Source organism: Acomys russatus, chromosome 24, assembly GCF_903995435.1.
Source record: "Acomys russatus chromosome 24, mAcoRus1.1, whole genome shotgun sequence".
Classification (NCBI taxonomy): domain Eukaryota; kingdom Metazoa; phylum Chordata; class Mammalia; order Rodentia; family Muridae; genus Acomys; species Acomys russatus.
In genome coordinates, this window is record NC_067160.1 from 1477254 (window position 1) to 1497531 (window position 20278).

A 20278-nucleotide genomic window follows, 5' to 3' on the forward strand; every position below is an offset into this window, starting at 1 on the left:
ATACAGGAGGAGGATGCCCCCTCAATCACAGTCATAGGGGAGGGGAGTAAGGAGAAAATGGGAGGGAGGGAGGACTGGGAGGATACAAGGGATTGGATAACAATTGAGATATAATATGAATAAATTAATAAAATATATTAAAAAATGAAAAGAAGGGAAGTGATGCCATTACCCTGTTAATTGATATAAATAGTTTAGAGTTACAGGTTCATTGTTTCATTATGGAAACCATACACAGAGTTATAGTGAGGCAACACAGAAATAAAATCCTATCTTTATTCATGACATAATTTATTAATAATAATAATAAAGTCTTTATCAACATACATTCTACTTCATGATCTGTTCAAATTCTTATCTTTCTGTCATTCAACTAAGTTCTACTTGACTAACTATAGGCTTTCCTGTCTTATTTCACATAATTTCATAATGTGGAGGAACTCCTATTGATTACAGAAACAAAAAGATTTACTTCATTTCTGTGAATCTTGAAAATATTGTCTATAGTATATTTTATTTATCCCTCATGGTAGTTTTCCAAAATAACATTTAAGGATATGATATGCTAAGTAGAGCCTAAGATTAAGAGTTGAGGAAAGTGAGGAAAGAAGTTGTTAAATTGTAAACATAAATTGTGTGTGTAGTGAGATCCTATCTCATAAAAAGATGGTAAGGAGAACAATACGGTCATTTTCCACATTAAAAATCCTGGGGTTTTTTTCCCTACACTTCACACAAATGATTAGCAAGGAGACATAGTCTATGGCTCTTATTTACACATGTATTTAACATCTGTACTGAGTGTTAAAGTTTGACCTCTACAGACAATAGATGTATGAATTTTCAGATAATCATACCCAGATAAATTTTGTTCATTTCTAAAATATTCAGCAATGAATTCTTGCAACACTAAAATAGAAATAATGTTCCATGCAAGCCTGATATTTCTATTGAAATGAGGATTTCTATAGGATTGTGTGTATAGACTTGCAAATGAAACATTAAATACAATATTAAGATTTAGATTTGTTTCATTTTCTTTTTGTTTAGTTCTGGATTTTGGAGACAAGACCATACTGTGTAGCCCCGGTTGATCTCAGACTAATAGTCACTTCCAGTCACTTCTCTTGTGCTAAAGTTTTAGACGTGTGAGCCACTCCAGATGAGCCTGGAGTCCTCTTGTTAAAATTTTATAAATCATTGCCTTATATTTCCATTGCAGTCATGTCTGCCATGCATCTGTCATAAATCAATCATCTATGTATCTATGTATCTATCTATCTATGTATCTATCTATCTATCTTTTTTACAATATAATTAAAATCTATTTACACATCTATCTAGCACTTACCTAGATATCTATCTCTATGTTTCATTGGATGAAAGGGATATTATGGCCTGTAAGCAATATATGCTTACCTTCATATTATAAATAAAAATTAATATGGAGTCTATCTTTGCAAATATATGCATAAAACACATCATTTAATAACAATGAGTTTATATTTACATGTCATAATTTTTTATATTTAAATATACTTATTTATACTTACATGGTATTCTAAAATCTGCCAGTTAATTTAGAAGATATCTGTTGACAGGACTCCTGTCTCTCCTTTGAACAGCCTTTCTAGTAAGCCAGGATGGGAAAACACAACCTCACAGTGGTGATTGAATTTATCCTGATGGGCATCACTGACGCCCTGAGCTGCAGGCCCTATTGTTTGGCCTGTTTCTTATTATCTATCTGATCTCATTGGTGGGCAACTTGGGCCTGATCATCCTCACCACAGTGGACCCCAGGCTGCACACACCCATGTACTTCTTTCTCCGACACTTGGCTGTCACAGATCTTGGTTATTCTACATCCGTGGGACCCAAAATGTTAGTAAATTTTGTTGTGGATCAAAATACAATATCATTTAAACTTTGTGCTACACAGCTTTCTTTTTTTCTTGTATTCATTGTTAGTGAGCTTTTTATCCTGTCTGCAATTTCCTATGACCACTACATGGTGATCTGTAAGCCTCTGCTCTATACTGTCATCATGTCACACAGTGTATGTTGGGTGCTAGTGGCAATTCCTTATCTTTACTGCATGTTTGTTTCTCTCCTTGTCACAATTAAGATTTTCATTTTATCTTTCTGTGGCTACAATGTTATCAGTCATTTCTACTGTGACAGTCTCCCCTTGTTACCCCTGCTGTGCTCAGACACCCATGAAGTTGAGCTGATAATTCTAATTTTAGCCGCCTTTGATTTGATTTTCTCTCTTCTGGTTGTCCTCGTGTCTTATCTACTAATCCTCATAGCCATTCTCAGGATGAACTCTGTTGAGGGCAGACGCAAGTCTTTCTCCACCTGTGGGTCCCACCTCACAGTGGTCACTGTCTTCTACGGAACTTTGATATTTATGTATGTGCAGACCCATCCCAGCCACTCTTTTGACACTGATAAAGTGGCTTCCATATTCTATACTCTGGTTATTCCCATGTTGAATGTCTTGATCTACAGCTTAAGGAACAAAGATGTAAAATACGCATTGAAAAGGACATTGAATAATTTGCATAAATTATTTTCTTTGAATTTTCATAAAATGTAAATTTCACTAATTAAATGCTTGTTTCACATACATTCAGAAAACAATATTATCAATGTGAGTTTATACAATGTATTATATTCATATTACATTATTTTAACTTCTATATGTAGAGAATAATGAAAACAAATTTCAAAATAAATTAATTTTTTGCATATTAAGTTGATTTTACACAAATATGAAGAGATTAAAAACACACACATCAACACCTAAATACACACACAAACACACACACACATTAACATTAAGAAGTGTGACACAATTATAAGTCATGAGAAATAATGAGAATATATATACATATATATGAATATATATAATGTTATTGGAGGTTATAACCTGTTGAAATAAAGCTCAAGTTTCCTGTTCCTGTGGTGTTTATTGGACTCTGCAATTGCTTTCTCTTAGACTTAGCCTTCACTTTTCAAAATAGTTATTTTATGTGTACTCTATAGTATTCATTTACATAAAATAGAATTCTCATGGCTTTGAAGAAATGACTATCACAGACATTATCATCATATTACTTCTTCATCAATACTTTCATTTTAACATATATTTCTGTAACCTGTAACTCACTAATCCAAATATCCTTACTGTCCCATGTTCTTGTCTCAACCAACTCATTTTCCGGACAATCACGAATATATCATTTATGATCAGTACTCTAAAGCCATTCATAAATATACTGTGCTTCTATTCCTGTTGCTGGCCTTATTAACTATCTATGTGCCCAGTAATAGAAGTTTGTAAAAATTATCCACATTGGTATGTTAAACCCTAAGTAAAGTATATGTTTTCTATATTTCTGTAAAAAAGACCACATTGAAATAATTTTTTATCTTTTCAATATGTTTATATATCTCATTATCAAACATTATAGAAAAATGATTTCACTGATTCTCATTAGTTGACAATCTCAATGTACCATTCAGTTCCTGAGTCACAAATCAAGTAATAGTATATATTTCACTTATTTCTCTTTTAATATATACAAGTATCCTGTGATGGTTTTAAGTCCTCAGAGTTACAGTGAGTCTGATATGTAATTGTTTAAAGTAATTTTCTACATTTTCCAATGCAAAAAGGTTACTTTTATGTAAACAAACATTTTATTTTTGAGAACTTGTTACTAGATTTCTTAGCAGTATTATGTCACATTAGTTCTTCAAGCTAAAAAGAAGCAATGTAACAAATTAATTCCAAAATGGTGTAGGGACAAAAATAGTAGCACTGACCTAAAATTTTAAAATAGGAAACTACATAGGCTGGCACAATTTGATATTTCATTATTTAAATGTTTTTTTCATGTGTTTGAGACAAGTCCACACTAGAACCCAGATAATCACAGAACTCACTATGTAGTGCATATTTGAGAAAATGTATAGATTCTCCTTTTTTCACCTTTCAAGTACTATGATTACATGTCTTAGCTCTAACAATTGTAAGGGTTTCTTTTCAAAATATCTTAGTATTTTTTCTTCATATGCATTCATTAAAAATAATTTTAGGAGCCAAAGACATAACACAGCAATAAGAACTCTTACAGAGCGTGCAAAGGACTTGAGTTCAGTTTCCCGAATTTATACTGGCAAAATCACAATTGCCTATAATTCCAGTTAGAGAGCATTCATCTTCTGTAGGAACTTACACATATAGTGATCTTAAGCTTTGTGTACAACACACACAAACACATACACACACACACACACACACACACACACACACAATTCTTTTTAAAATTCTACATGCACCCAATACAAGTTTAAAGAGTAATGTCACTGTTTAAAAAACTAAGTACATTATCCAATAGACTTAAATAATGTCAGTTTAAATTTATCTTTAAGATAGTCAGACTACTAAGGAACTCCACGTAACACTATTGAGTAACATATGTCAGACAGACAAGAAACGATGTTAGAAGAAATGAACATTAAGCAGTAAAAATGTGCCAAGAAAAATTATGATTTGGAGGATGAGAAGGAAGATTTGAAGAAAAAGACCAAGAAAAACAAGGAGGAGGAGGAAAAGGAGGTGGTGGTGAAGGAAGGGGAGAAGGAGGAGGTGGTGGTGGAGGTGGTGGAGGAGGAGGAGAAAGAGGAGCAGGAAGAGGAGGAGGAGGTCTAGGGAGCAGAGGGTTGGAGGCTGTGAAACTGACTGAAGAGAACAAGCCAGGAAATTGGGGAGGATCAGAACCAGCCAGCCCACCGCACCACAACTAGACATACCCTGAGTTCAGGTGTCACAAGCTTTGAGCACTCACGTTGATTAGAACACTGGAGCCACCTGCAGGGCCCCCGGGGAACCAAGAATCCGCACAATGAAGCCAGTGAGTGAAGTGGCTGCTTAATCCAAAACACTGACTTGGGAACTTCTCATTCTCAGCCCCGCCCCCACCACCGCCAACCTCCCACAGCCGGAAGTCTGGGCCTTGGCTCAGGAATCAGGAACTGCTAGCAACCTGCACCCTTCACATACTAGAGCTCAGTACAGGGCCCCGTCGGGGAGCAGAGGAGCACATGTAGCCAATGCAGTGAAACTAATGAGAGAATGGGCTACTGCATCGAAAACACGGAATTTTGTGCTTCTCAGACAGAAGGGGACAAGCTGGGTGTTAGAAGCCAACCCCTGGTTCTGGAGCCACAAACTGTAAATGTCTTGCTCTCTTCACTTAGGAGACCCTCAAAAACAGCATTTAGATCCCATATACAAAGTTCTTTGGTCCAAGCCACTGTTCTACTTTGCTGCTGATCCCCCTGAAGAGTCAGAGTAGTCCTACTGATCCCTGATCCAAGGTGGTAGAGCTCAATTGAATTTAAGTTCCAGGACAGTGTCTGCTAAGCCTGTAAACCAACCATAAGCCTTCTGAAGGGGCTCACCGGGTTTACTGCCAGCTTAGAAAACCAGAGTTCCCCAGCAGATGGCTAAAGTAGTAATAACACAAACAATAAAAACCAGGACAGCATTGCTCCACCACAAATTTCGTGACCGTAAAGTTATGCTTGTGCACTTATGTGAGAAATATAAAAAGGAATTTTTTTTTTCTTTTTCCAACAATTACAGCAAAATACAAAAACAAAAACAAACAAACAAAAAAAATGAATAGAGACTATCAAGGACAAACAGGAAACCACAAACAAACAGAGGAATAAAATGATTAAAGCTGTTTAAGGAATGAAACTGGAATTAGAATCAATTAAGAAACCACAAACAGAAAAAAACCTGGAAATGGAAAACATAGACAAAAGATAAGGAATAGCAGAGGTAAGTCTCACCAACAGAATCCAAGAGATAGAAGAGAGAATATCTGGAGTTGAAGACACAATTGAAGAAATTAATATATCTCTAAAAGAAAATATGTGAAGCAAATTATACAAAACAATCAAGGACACCATGAAAAGACATAAGATTAGACTAATAGGAATAGATGAAAGAGAACATTCCAGCTTCCAAGGAGCAGGAAGTATTTTCAAGAAAATCATAGAAGAATATTTCCCCAACATAAAGAAAGAGATGCTCTTAAACATACAAGAGGCCTAAAGAACAACAAATATAAACCTGAAAAGAAACACCACCTACCACAGAATAATCAAAACACTAAATGAATAAATGGACAGGAAAAATAAAGGATATTAAAAGCAACAAGAGGAAAAGGTCAAGTAATATACAAAGGCAAAGCCATCAGAATCGCACCTGACTTGTCAACAGAGACCATGAAAGCCAGAAGGGCTTGACTCATGTCACACAGACACTAAGAGACTACTGATGCCAACCCAGACTACTATATCCAGCAAAACTTCTAATCATCATAGAGGGAGAAAACAAGATATTCCATCACAATGTTTATGCACCCACCCAGCACTACAGAAAATATTGGAAGAAAAACTCCATCCAATGAGTTCAACTATACGTAACAAAACACAGGATATAGATAATGTCACAACAGTAAAACCAAAAGAAGGTAAGCACACAAAGCACTATCACCACCAACTCTACAATAAAAGGAACAAACATTGGTTACTAATATCTTCCAATATCATTGGCTTCATCTCTCCAATAAAAAGACAGACTAACAGAATGGCTGCTAAGAAAGGATCCAGGATTCTGTTGCATTTAAGAAACACACCTCTGCAACAAAGATAGACATTACCTGAGAGTAAGGATTAGAAAAAGGGTTTCTAAGCAAATTGGCCCAAGAAACAAGCTGGAGCTGCCATTTGAATATCTAATAAAACAAACTTTCAACTAAAATTAATAAAGAAAGATGGGAAGAACACTATTCTCATCAAGTGAACAATCCACAAGGAGGACATCACAATCCTGAACATCTATACTCAAAATACAAGGGCACCCACATTCATAAGAGAAACACTTTTAAACTTACATAACACATTGAATCTAATACATTGATGGGAGACTTCAACACACCACTCTCACCAATGGACAGATCATCGAGGCAGAAACTAAATAGAGAAATAAGGAAGCTAACAGGGGACATGTTTCAAACAGACCTAACAGACATCCACAGAACTTCTCACCCAAACACAAAAGAATATACTTTGTTCTCAGTACCTCATGAAACCTTTTACAAATTTGACTGTATACTTGGTCACAAAGAAAATCTCAACAGATTCAAGAAGATAAATATAATGCCATGTATCTTATCAGACCACCACGGATTAAAGCTGGACTTCAACAACACCAGAAAGCCTACAAACTGTAGTAACCCACCAAATCCCTACTCAATGACCTTGGGATTAGGGATGAAATAAGAAAAGAAATTAAAGACTTCCGAGAATTCTATGAAAATGAGGTCACAATGTACTCAGACTTGTGGGACACAATGATAGCAGTGCTAATAGGAAAGTTCATAGCACTAAGTGCCTTCATAAAAAAAAAAAAAAAAAATGAGAGGGATCCCATAGTAGTAACTTAATAGTACTCATGAAAGCTCTAGAACAAAAAGAAGCAGACACACCCAAGTGGAGTAGATGCCTGGAAATAAACTCATGGCTGGAATCAATAATTTAAGAACAAAGAGAGCAATTCAAAGAATAAAAGAGACAAAATCTGGTTCTTAGAGAAAATCAACAAGATAGACAAACCCTTAGCCAAACTAAGCAAAGGCAGAGGGAGACCACCCAAATCCACAAAATCAGAAATGAAAAGGGAAAGATAACAACAGATACTGATGAAATCCAATGAATCAATATGTCTTACTTACCACAAAATTTTAAATCTAAATTAAATGGACAATTTTCTTGATGAATTCTACTTACCAAAGTTGAATCACAATTGGGCAAAGAAACTAAATAGTCTTATATACCATAAGGAAATAGAAATAGTCATAAAAAGCATCCTAACCAACAAAAGCCCATGGCCATATGCATTCAGGGCAGAATTTTACCAGAGTTTCGAAGAACTAATAACAATACTTCTCAAACTATCCCACAAAATAGAAACAGAAGGATCAGTACCAAGTCATTATATGAGGCCATAGTCACCTTGATACATAAAACATACAAAGACGCAAAAATGAAAGAGAATTTCAGACCAATTTCATAATTTCATTCATGAACATTGATGCAAAAATATTCAGTAAAATACTCATGAATGGAATTCAAGAATATATCACAAATCTCATCCACAAAGTAGGCTTCATCCTAGGCTTGCAGGGTGGTTCAGTATAAGGAATGGCATCGATGTAATCCATCATATAAACAAACAGAAAGAAAAAAAACACATGATCATCTCTTTAGATGTTGAAAAAGTGGACAAAATCCAACACCTTTTTATGTTAAAAGTCTTAGAGAAATCAGGTATACAAAGCACATACCTAAACACAGTAAAGGCAATAGACAACAAGCCTACAGCCAAAATCAAACTAAATGGAGAGAAATTTAAGTAAGTTCCACTGAAATTAGGGACAAGACAAGGCTGTCCACTCTCTCCATTTCTCTTCAATATGGTACTTGAAGTCCAAGTTAGAGCACTAAGACAACTAAAGGAGACCAAAGGGATACATATTACAAAGGAAGAAATCAAAGTATCACTTTACTCAGATGATATGATAGTATACATAAGTGAGCCAAAAATTCTATCAAGGAACTCCTACAGCTGATAAACATATTCAGCAAAGTGGCTGGATACAAAAATCAGCTCAAATAATTCAGTAACCTTCCTGTATACAAATGACAAATGGGCTGAGAAAGAAAGTAGGGGAACTGCACTCTTCACAGTAGTCACAAATAATATAATATATCTTGATGTAATGCTAACTAAGCAAATGAAAGACTTATGTGAAAGAACTTCAACTCTCTGAAGAAGGAGATTGAAGAAAACATCAGAAGACTGAAAGATCTCCCATGTTCATGGATCAGGAGAAACAACAGAATTAAAATGATAATCTTACTAGCAGCAATATACAGATTTAATACAATCCCTGTTAAAATACCTACACAATTTTTTACATACCTTGAAAGATCAATTCTCAACTTTATAGAAAAACAGAATAGCTGAAACAATCCTGTACAATAAAACATCTTCCACAAGAATCTCGATCCGTGATCTCAAGCTGTACGATAGAGCAACAGTATTAAAAGTGGCATAGTACTGGCATAGAAATGGGCTGGTTGATCAATGTAATTGAATAGAAGACTGAAAAATAAATCCACACATCTATAGACACTTGTTTTTTGATAAAGAAGGTAAATCCACACAACGGAAAAAAAAAGGGTCTTCAACAAACAGTGCTGCTCTAATTGAATGTCTACTTGTAGAAAAACACACATGGATCCTTATCTATCACCCTGTCTAAAACTAAAGTCCAAGTGGATCAAAGATATTAATGTAAAACCAGACACACTAAATCTGTTAGAAGAAAAAGAGGGGAAGAGCCTTGATCTCATTGTCACAAGAAACAACTTCTTGAACAGAATGCCAACAGTTCAGGCTCTAAGATAAATAATTAATAAATGGGACCGCATGAAACTGAAAAGCTGCTGTAAGGCAAAAGACATTGTCAACAGAACAAAACAACAGGCTACACACTGAGAAAAGATCCTCACCAACAATGGGCTAGTATCCAAAATATATAAAGAACTCAAGAAACTCAACACCACCACCAAATGATCCAATTAAAAAATGGGGTCCATAGCGAAACAGAGAATTCTCAACAGAGGAAATTTGAATGGTCGAGACACACTTAAAGAAATGCTCAATATCCTTAGTCATCAGGGAAATGCAAATCAAAACAACTCTGAGATTTGATCTTACAGCTATCAGAAAGGCTAAGGACAAAAACCCAAGGGACAGCACATGCCGACGAGCATGTTGGGAAAGGAGAACACTCCTGCATTGCTGGTGGGAGTGCAAACTTGTAGAACCACTTTGGAAATCATTCTGGCACTTTCCATGAACATTGGGAAGAGTGCCACCCCAAGACCCAGCTATACCACTCCTGACCTGCTCCCCATTCAACAAGGATATTTGCTCAACTATGTTTATATCAGCTTTACTCGTAATAGCAAGGGTATGAAAACAACCTCGATGTCCTTTAACCAAAGATGGTTAAGGAAACTGTGGAACGTTTACACAATGGAATACTATTCAGCTATTAAAAACAAGGAATTTTTGAAATGTTAGGCAAATGAATGGAACTAGAAAAGATCATTTTGAATGAGGTAACCCAGATCCAGAAAGACATGCCCTGGTATATACTCACCTATAAGTGGGTATTAGCCCAACATAGATGTTCTCTGTGAGGCTGCACTCAGTGGGTGATTAGGACAGATACTAGGACTTGATGCCAGACTGAGAGCATTTTTTTTTTTTTTTTTTTTTTTTTTTTTGTAGATTGGCGGTATGGAAGGACCTGGAGGAGTCAGGAGCACCGCAGGAAGACCATCAAGGCTGGCGAATCTGGACACGTGGAGGGCTGCACAAACTGATGCACCAACCAAGGACAATGCGTGCAGAGAACCTAGACCCCTTGTTCCAATGTCGCTGATAGACAACTGACCCAGCACATGGGCTGACAAGCGGGGATTGCAGCTGAACCTCTGACATGTACTCTGTCATGATTTGATCACTGCTGAGAAGGCCTTGCTGATACACAGAGGAGGGGGAGGCAGGCTATCCTGATGAGACCTGCTAGGCTCTGGCCAGACAGTGGGAGAGGAGGGCTGTCCATTTCTGAGATCTAGGGGAGGGTAATAGGTCAGAAGAGGGAGGGAGGGTGGAAAAGGGAAGATAATAGTGAGGGGTAACAATCAGGATGTAATGTGAATAAATTATAACAAATAAATAAATATATTAAAAAGGAGAAGCCATTAATTTGAAAGAGAGCAAGGGAGTTTTTTGATTAAGAAACTATCATCTAAAAATATTAATTTTAAATATATTTTAAAAAACAATTAGTATTTACTAAATATAAAAGGATATAGAGAAAGGACTCGTGACTTACAGGAGTTAGAGGAGAATAAAGACAGTCAAGAATTACAGTTTTACTTAAATTATGAAGTTATTGAAGAAACACTTCATTTAAATTTGTAAAAAATTCAAGAACAAAATAATAATATTAACAGTAGTAGTAGCAGTAGAATAAAGGCATAATAGCTCCTTATACTGTAAAAATACTGGGCTTATAAAAAGAAAACCCTCAGGTTCCAAGTTTAGACTTTATTAAAAATTTAAGCTCTCTTTATTGAATCCCCATTTGTTGTGCAGAACTGTCCATGAATAATAAAACCATTTCCAATCAGTGTGACAGGGAAGACAGAGCCCTACGTGTTGTAAAAACTGCTTAGCACCACGCTGCTGTTCTAGGATGGGCCATTTGTGCAGTCAAGGTGAGAAAAAAAATTTCCATGAAACATACACAACTGCATTTTACAACAAGGACTCTTTTATTATTTAAAACATCGTATGATCTATAATTTAAATATTCCCAGTGGGAAAAAATCCATCGGCACACAGTTTAATTGAATATGCAGGCCCCTTGGAAAGTACAGAGTGAAGAGGATTTGTAATTAGTAAACAAAGGGAAGTGATTGAGGTTGCCTCTGTAGAAAGATGTTAGCAGTTAGGGGAAGGAGCTAGCTGAAGTTTACTGTGAGTGCCACACAGAGACAGTGAAGGCCAAATACGCACAGGGAGGGATGTGATGAACCTGTTCCTGTACCATATCATATCAGAGAACACAGTCGCCTTATCATCAGCTTGCTCTTTATTAAGCCCTTGTTGATAACAAATAAAGCACTTTGCAAACTAGTCTCTAAAATACCGAATAGCTCAGTGATTTAGTACTCGGGGAGAAGTTACTAGTCTAATGTAGGTTGGTTTTGAGCCCATGGACTTACTGGCTCTCCATCACCCTTGGGCACTAGAAATGATACAGTTTTTCAGTGATCTTTGGATATTGTGGAAGGACTGTTTTCCATTAGTGTACTGTGAACTAGGTTTGAATACACCTATTTTCACTGTTGTGTCTGTTTCAGTTCTCATTACCAGTTTCTGGCTCAGTTTAACTTCAAGATACACAGCAAAAAAAGAAAAAAAGAATTGCTCTACTGTTTTCCTTTAGTGTTAGAATCTTTAGTTGATCTGTCTTTTTTAATCTCTCAGTACCCTTGTTAAGTGTGTTATACATGTAATACCAAGGTGCTTAACAGTATAATAGTGGAAAATATAGCTGTTTTGCCAGTCAGGTTGGAATATCAAATACGATACAGTGCTTCCTACACAACATTGAACGACATACCCATTTCTTTTCAAAACTCATAAAACTAGAACATTCAACGTCTTCATCAATTAACTGCATTAAATAGAATTCAAACACAGAATTGCCACATGCTGAATATCCATTTAAACTCTTGTGTTTTCAACTGATTGACTGTAACTGAGTTAATCTTTTCTTACATTTTACTTATTAAAATTATGTTCTGGAGATAAAAGGTAAGCTAATAGGAATGTGAAATGTGATATCTCTTTTCAGATACAAGAAAATAGCCACACCCAACCTCTTTGCTAATACTGTCACAATCCTCGTGCCCAATTGCTATAAAACATTCTTTCACCTCAGAAGGACAGGATTATCAGACCATGAAAGTATTCCCTTCTTGTTCAAGATCAGTATCTAAATAACCCTAATGGCAATATTACATTCCTAGCAAATTATCGTTTTGAAATTGTTGACGAGTACAAAGTAAAATACAACAGAATCTGATGTGACCATATGTGTAATGTGTGCTTTTAAAAATCACTTGATTTGTTTTTATCTTCAATAATAGACACTGAGAAACTAATAAGTAATGATGCATATTTAATTTATTACTGTAAATGCAAACTGAATAACATAATAAGCCCGGATGCTTCTTTTTAGTAAGTTAAATAAAAAAGCAAAATAAAACACAAAACAATGTCCTTTCCAAATGACACATTACCACCCATAACCAAACACTATGCATGATATTAAATTTTACAGTTTCCTTTTAATAAAGAGCTATGAATTTGACCACCATTAATCGGTATGTAACACTGAATATCATTAATAGTTAAACTAGGTATATGGCAATATTTTAATATGGCAAATAAAAATGAAAAAGAATAATGATGACATTTTGATTAGTTTTCTTACCATTGTGTGTGTGTGTGTGTGTGGTGTGTGTGTGTGTGTGGTGTGTGGGTGTGTGTGTGTGTGTGTGGTGTGTGGTGTGTGGTGTGTGTGTGTGTGTGGTGTGTGTGGTGTGTGTGTGTGTGTGTGGTGTGTGTGTGTGTGGGTGTGGTGGTGTGTGTGTGCGTGTGTGTGGTGTGTGTGTGGTGTGTGGTTGTGGTGTGTGTGTGTGTGTGTGTGTGTGTGTGTGTGTTTGTGGTGTGTGGTGTGTGGTGTGGTGTGTGGTGTGTTGTGTGTGTGTGTGTGGTGTGTGGTTGTGTGGTGTGTTGTGTGTGTGTGTGTGTGTGGTGTGTGTGTGTGTGGTGTGTGTGTGGTGGTGTGTGTGTGGTGTGTTGGTGTGTGGTGTGTGTGGTGTGTGTGTGTGTGGTGTGTGTGTGTGTGGTGTGTGGTGTGTTTGTGGTGTGGTGTGTGTGTGTGTGTGTGTGTGTGTGGTGTGGTGGTGTGTGTGTGGTGTGTGATGTGTGTGGTGTGTGTGTGTGTGTGTGTGGTGTGTGTGTGTGTGTGGTGGTGTGTGGTGTGTGGTGTGTGTGTGTTTGTGTGGTGTGTGTGTGTGTGGTGTTGTGTGGGTGTGTGGTGTGTGGTGTGTGTGTGTGGTGTGGGTGTGTGTGTGTGTGTGTGTGTGTGTGGTGTGTGGTGTGTGTGTGTGTGTTGTGTGTGTGTGTGTGTGTGTGTGTGGTGTAGTTGTGTGGTGTGGTGTGTGTGTGTGGTGTGGTGTGTGGTGTGTGTGTGGTGTGTGGTGTGTGGTGTGTGTGGTGTGTGGTGTGTGTGTGTGTGGTGTGTGGTGTGTGTGTGTGTGTGGTGTGTGTGTGTGGTGTGTGGTGTGTGTGTGTGTGGTGTGTGTGTGTGTGTGTATGAATATAAGCGTGAATAAAACATTCTATGAATGTATTTATCACAAGATTCACGTGTAGATCACAAGAAAATCTTGGGTGTTCTTCCTTGCCTTTCATTTTATTTAAGATATGGTATTTTTATGGCCATTTTTATTGACCATATTTTTATGTTCATTGCTGCATATGCCAAGCTATCTTGCCTGTGAATGTCTAAGTATTATCATTTCTTTGCCTCTCAGAAGCAGATTGGGGTCTGAGTTTTTATGGGTTATGTCTTCACGGAAAACTCAGTAGCTAAAGTCCACAGAAATAAGCTCGCTAATCTGAAGAACAATGCAGTGTCCCTAACACAAGTTTAATTTATATGTTAATCCTAGTGAAAAGAAGATATGTATGTCAGACAGAATAACATGGAAAGAAATGTTAGTTGGGGTTTTCTTTTTCCAATGTATTTTTTCAAAAGAAATAATTCCAGGAAGGGTTATATAAGTGAACATACAGGGAGGTGCATCAAAACCAATTTTCTGGGAATCAGTCATAGACTAAATATGTTATGAACATATTCACAATGATTCACCTATATTCACTATGGATTTTAAATTAGAAACATATCTCACAAGGTCTTTTCCATATCAACTTATATTTTTATATCTATAAAATATTAATATATTGTTTCTTTTATTTGTGGGTTTTAAAAGGGTAGTGCAATTAGTAATGCTATCATGTTATAGGTCGGATTCACATAAAAGTCTATTTATTTTCATCAATCAATGATATTGGGTGGGCCATATATTCCATTAGACTACAGCATGAACTATCTTGCTTTTCCTAAAATTATATCAAAGAACAATTAGGAGATGTACAGGACACTCTAGCATCCCTCAGGAAATCATGTACAATTAGTTTATCTATTTGCAGGTGAACTGTATGTAATACAGTGAGTCCCATGGGACTAGAACAGAACTTAAATCCATTCAGTTACAAACTAAGAAGATCAAAGCAGCAGGATTCCTAAGCAAGGTCTCCACACAGGTAAGAAGGAACTGTGGGCTTTAACAGCGCTTAAAGGTGTACTTAAACTCTATTATTACCAAGGATCTAAATATTAATTGTATTAATACTCAGTGTATAACTTTTCTGAAGTCTCTCATAGTCTGTGCTTATTATTCATAATGCTCATATTAAATGTCCTGCCTTGCTCCTCAATTATTCATTTTAACAAGAATCTTTTTATATCATTACCCATCTGGTTTTACCTCTGCCTCATCCTGTTTACTGAGGTTGACTTTCCTGGAGAGGTGGTATGGCACAGTGTTTATAAGACTATCTTCATATGTTGGATGAGGTTTTTCGATCTTGACTTTACCACTTAGATTTGAGTGATCTTTTATTAAGGACTGCAGTCTCTAAGCCCCAGTTTGCTTATGTCCTATAGGAGTATAGAGGAGATGACTACCTACTTATTAGTGTACTGTGAGGATCGCATGATCTCAGATTCATGGAGAGCTTAGAAGTATATCCAACACATAGTGTTTCTCCTCTTTCTTCCTCTGGAAATTTATATTCTTTCTCCTGAGCCTCTCTCCATAATTCTCTTACAGATGTTTAAGAACAGTCTGGATCTTCAGAGATCATTAGAAATAGTGAATCATCATGAAAAACAGACAAGTGGTAGAAATATTAAGATATTCAGAAATCAGCCTTTAGATTTAGGTTCTGAATTTTAGTAAACAAGCTGATATTTACTGAAAAAGTTCATCCATGGCCCAAGATGGCCTAACTATTGCATGATTACCATAAATAGTGTATAAAGTATTTACAGTTTCTTCTTTAAACATATGTCTGACTTGATAAGAAGGAAAAAGAAATTGCAACATATATATATATATATATATATATATATATATATATATATATAGAGAGAGAGAGAGAGAGAGAGAGAGAGAGAGAGAGAGATGGACAATAATGTGCATGTGTGTGTGCTTTAAAACTTGAAATTTTAAAAGGAAATAATAAAATAAGATTTTACATTATTCAAAAAACTTGGCAACAAACTAAGTAGGTGTTAGTTCTGTCATCTACTCATGCTTGGCTGCGATGGCAAATGTCTACAATCCCAGCCATCAGCAGCTAGAAGAGCAAGATCAGAAGTTCTAGGTTGTCCTTAGCGTCATAGTTAATTTGAAGTCAGAAAGAGCTACAGAAGATGCTATTTATGCAGATGTGACACAAATTCCAGCCACTCAGAGCTAGGCAGTTAGACCCAGTATCAAAACAGAGAACAAAGCATGGCAACACAACCACAACCATTGTAACGCTGTTTTATTTTTCTGACCCCTTTAAAGTCCACTGTCCCACAGTTTTGTGGAACATAAATGTTGTCCTCCCTACTTTTCCTGAAATAGAGCAAAACCGGCAATTTCAGATTACAAGCTGTGTCTTACTTATCATGCGGCATTTCAAAAATAATTTATGTTCAATTTACTCCCTGCACAGGTTTCCCCTTTTGAACCAAATGGAGAAATCCAATCACACTGCCAGGACCCAGGTTACTGAATTTATTCTCTTGGGACTCACCAACAAGCCAGATCTCAAGGCAACACTCCTTGGAATATTTTTAGTCATATACTTGGTCACACTGATGGGCAATCTGGGCATGGTTATTCTGACTCATTTCGACTCTAAACTTCATACTCCTATGTACTTCTTCCTGAGACATTTATCAATCACTGATCTTGGCTACTCCACAGTTATTGGTCCAAAGATGATGGTAAATTTTATTATGCAACAGAACACGATTTCGTACATAGGGTGTGCTGTGCAGCTGACATTCTTCGAGATCTTCATCATCACTGAGCTGTTTATCCTCTCAGCCATGGCCTACGACCGCTATGTAGCCATTTGTAAACCTCTTCTGTACGTGATCATCATGGCAGGGAAAGTGCGTTGGGGCCTGGTACTGGTACCCTACCTCTACAGTATATTTGTGTCCCTACTTCTTACAGTTAAGTTATTTACACTGTCCTTTTGTGGCTCTAATGTCATCAGCTATTTTTACTGTGACTGCGTTCCTCTGGTATCTCTGCTCTGCTCCGACACTCGTGAACTGGAACTGATTATCTTAATTTTCTCAGGCTGCAATTTGCTCTCCTCCCTCTTGATTGTCCTCATATCTTACGTGTTCATCTTTGTGGCAATTCTCAGGATGAATTCAAAGGAGGGCAGGTCCAAAGCCTTCTCGACGTGCAGCTCTCATCTGACGGTGGTGGTTGTATTCTACGGAACACTGCTCTTTATTTACCTGCAACCCAAATCTAGCCACACCTTTGATATTGATAAAATGGCCTCTGTGTTTTATACACTGGTCATTCCTATGCTCAATCCGTTGATCTACAGCCTAAGAAACAAGGAAGTGAAAGGGGCCCTTAAGAGAGCTTTTACTCATGGATGCAGAGTTCCCATTTAATACCTTAATGCTGAACACAACTTTCATACAAAGTCAGGCCATGAGACACATGAACTTATCAGACAATGGAAATGTGCAGCAAACTTAAGTCTTTCAGTCTTCATAAAGAATTCTCTCTATGGAAACCTATTTTTTCCAACTCAAAAGAATAAAAGCAAATACTACTAAAAATTAAAATATTCAAATGACATTCAAGACTACATTGAAAACTAGTTTTTAATATGAAAAAACACAGCTTTTGTTCAAACTTAGTCTTAAAAAAGGAAAAATAAATCTTAATTAAATTTAATCAATGCAAACTATAAAATTAGTAATCTATATTATAAAGTAGTCACTAGATATTAAAATTATGACAGATACCAGGAAAAATATGTCACCTAACCTAGAGAGGAGGAAAAAAAGATATGTAAATACAAAAAAAATGTAAAAAATAATCTAAAGTAAAAGTCAAAGGATTAGACCTTATAATGAAGTTATAGTCAACTTGAAATAATAGTTCATATATCAAGGATAAATTGTACATTCAGAAAGCTGTTTTTAAATTAGAGAACATAGAGAGTGATTGTGGGTAAGTTTCTGCTTATAGCATCATGTTGCAATATTTTATCTTTATTTTTTATTTTTAATGTGTTCACTTTACATCACCCTCCCTGGTTGACACACAGCCAAACCCTCCATCCCACCCTCCCTAACTCCCCCCTCTACCCCTCTCTCTTTATGCCTTTCCATAGACCTAAGAAAGGAGGAGATCTCCTCATCCATCATGTGACCTCAGGCTATCAAGTCTCATCTGAACTACCTGTATTTTCTTCCTCTGTGACCTCGCATGGGTACCTCTATGGTAGGCTCCCTTCTTGTTCTTTCTCTTCCACAACTTCTGATGTCTATTCTATTTGTCCTTCTGAATGAGAATTCAGCACTCTTCCTAGGGTCCTCCTTGTTATTTAGGGGTTTTTTTTTGTTGTTTTGTTTTGTTTTATGTATGTGCCTTGTGGTGTGGTTATCCTGTATTATTTGGCTCATATCCACTTATAAGTGACTATATACCAGGACTGTCTTTCTGGGTCTGGGTTACCTCACTCAGGATGCCTGAATATTTCGAGACTTCCTTGTTTTTAGTAACTGAATTGTATTACATTGTGTAATTATAACTCAGTTTCTTTATCCATTCTTTGTTTAGGGACATCTAGGTTGCTTCCAGATCCGGGCTATTATGGGTAAGGCTGCTATGAACATAGTTAAGCAAATGTCTTTGTACAGCAGAGCATCCTTCGGGTATATGGCCAGGAGCAGTTTGGCTGGGTTGTGAGGTAGCACTATTACCAGGTTTCCGAGAAACCACCAGATTGATTTCCAAAGTGGTTGTACAAGGTTGTACTACCATCAGCAATGAAGGAGTGTTACCTTTCTCCACATCATTGCCAACGTGTGCTGTCACTTGAGTTTTTTATCTTAGCTATTCTGACAGCTATAAGATGGAATCTCAGAGATATTTTGATTTGCATTTCCCTGATGACTAAGGACATTGAGCATTTCTTTAAGTGCTTCCAAGTCATTCGATAATCCTCTGTTGAGAGTTCTCTGCTTAGCTCTGGACCCCATTTTCTAATTGGATTATTTGGTGGTGGTGTTTAGTTTCTTGAGTTCTTTATATATTTTGCATATTAGCCCTTTGCTGATGAGGATCTTTTCTCAGTCAGTAGCCTGTTGTTTTGTTCTGTTGTCAGTGTCTTTGCCATACAGCAGCTTTTCAGTTTCACAAGGCCCCATTTATTTATTATTGATCTTAGAGCATGCGCTGTTGATATTCTGTTTAAGAAGTTGTCTCCTGTGCCAGTGAGCTCTAGGCTCTTCCCAACTTTTTCTTCTAACGAATTTCATGTGTCTGCCTTTATGTTGATGTCTTTACTCTACCTGGACTTTAGCTTTTGTGCAAGGTGATAAATCATGGTGCAATTAAGACTTCAAATGAATTATGATCATCTGTCCAAATACTGCTTCACTATGAAACATTTTATAAAATATATATACTAGTGATTATACAGTGGAGATAACTGTTAGTGCAGGAGCCATTGTGTGTATTGTTTCGATTGAAAGCTTACATAAAATGTCATGGATTCTGAAACACTGTAATTCTATTATATTCCTAAAATATCATGAGCCTAATGAATTCCACATCCTCTGTCATAGACAGCTGCAGCTTGTATCTCACAGTTTCTTTAATCATATATTAATATATTGCCTTCTTGATGTATTTTTCAAATATGTCTAATTTTCTGCAGAAAATAGGAAGCTACTTAGGTATTAAACTGCTAAGCAAAAATGGCTAGGCAAAGAAACCCTACTAAGATTTTAGCCTAACTATTAATATGGTTCATTCTATATTTCAACAAAATGTGTTTGAAATCAAAGCACAATTTCAAATGTTTATTTTCTACCATATGTGAAGTTTTAATTATTTTTAAAAGCTACTACCACAAATGTCTACACAGAATCAAATCAGAGTATCTCAGGGAAGATTTATGCTGCTTCTCTAGAGTAGAGAAAAGATTCACAAAATTAAAAACAATCTTAATTAAAGCAAAATCAAAGGATTCACAAATATACTAAAACCTCATTACACAAGAGCTAACAATATAAAAGAGACATGATAATGTTAAGAAATAGATATTTCAAAATGCATGTACATATAGGGGATCTGTGAGTTATCT

At 36.4% G+C, this 20278-nt stretch overlaps 1 protein-coding gene and 1 pseudogene across 2 annotated transcripts; both read left to right on the plus strand.

The window, feature by feature from the left end:
• The first annotated feature begins 1643 nt into the window (after nt 1-1643).
• Nucleotides 1644-2602, plus strand: LOC127207168 (olfactory receptor 8K3-like; annotated as a pseudogene).
• A 13260-nt stretch (nt 2603-15862) lies between these two features.
• LOC127207184 (olfactory receptor 8K1-like) lies at nt 15863-17567 on the plus strand. 2 transcript variants are annotated; one of them, XM_051166549.1, is made up of 2 exons: nt 15863-15886; nt 16650-17567. In XM_051166549.1, exons 1-2 carry the CDS (start codon nt 15863-15865, stop codon nt 17565-17567), a joined length of 942 nt encoding a protein of 313 aa, XP_051022506.1. The 2 variants fall into 2 exon arrangements, with proteins under 2 accessions (XP_051022506.1, XP_051022508.1); XM_051166551.1 differs by lacking the exon at nt 15863-15886 and having other exon boundaries at nt 16614-17567.
• The last annotated feature ends 2711 nt before the right edge of the window (nt 17568-20278 follow it).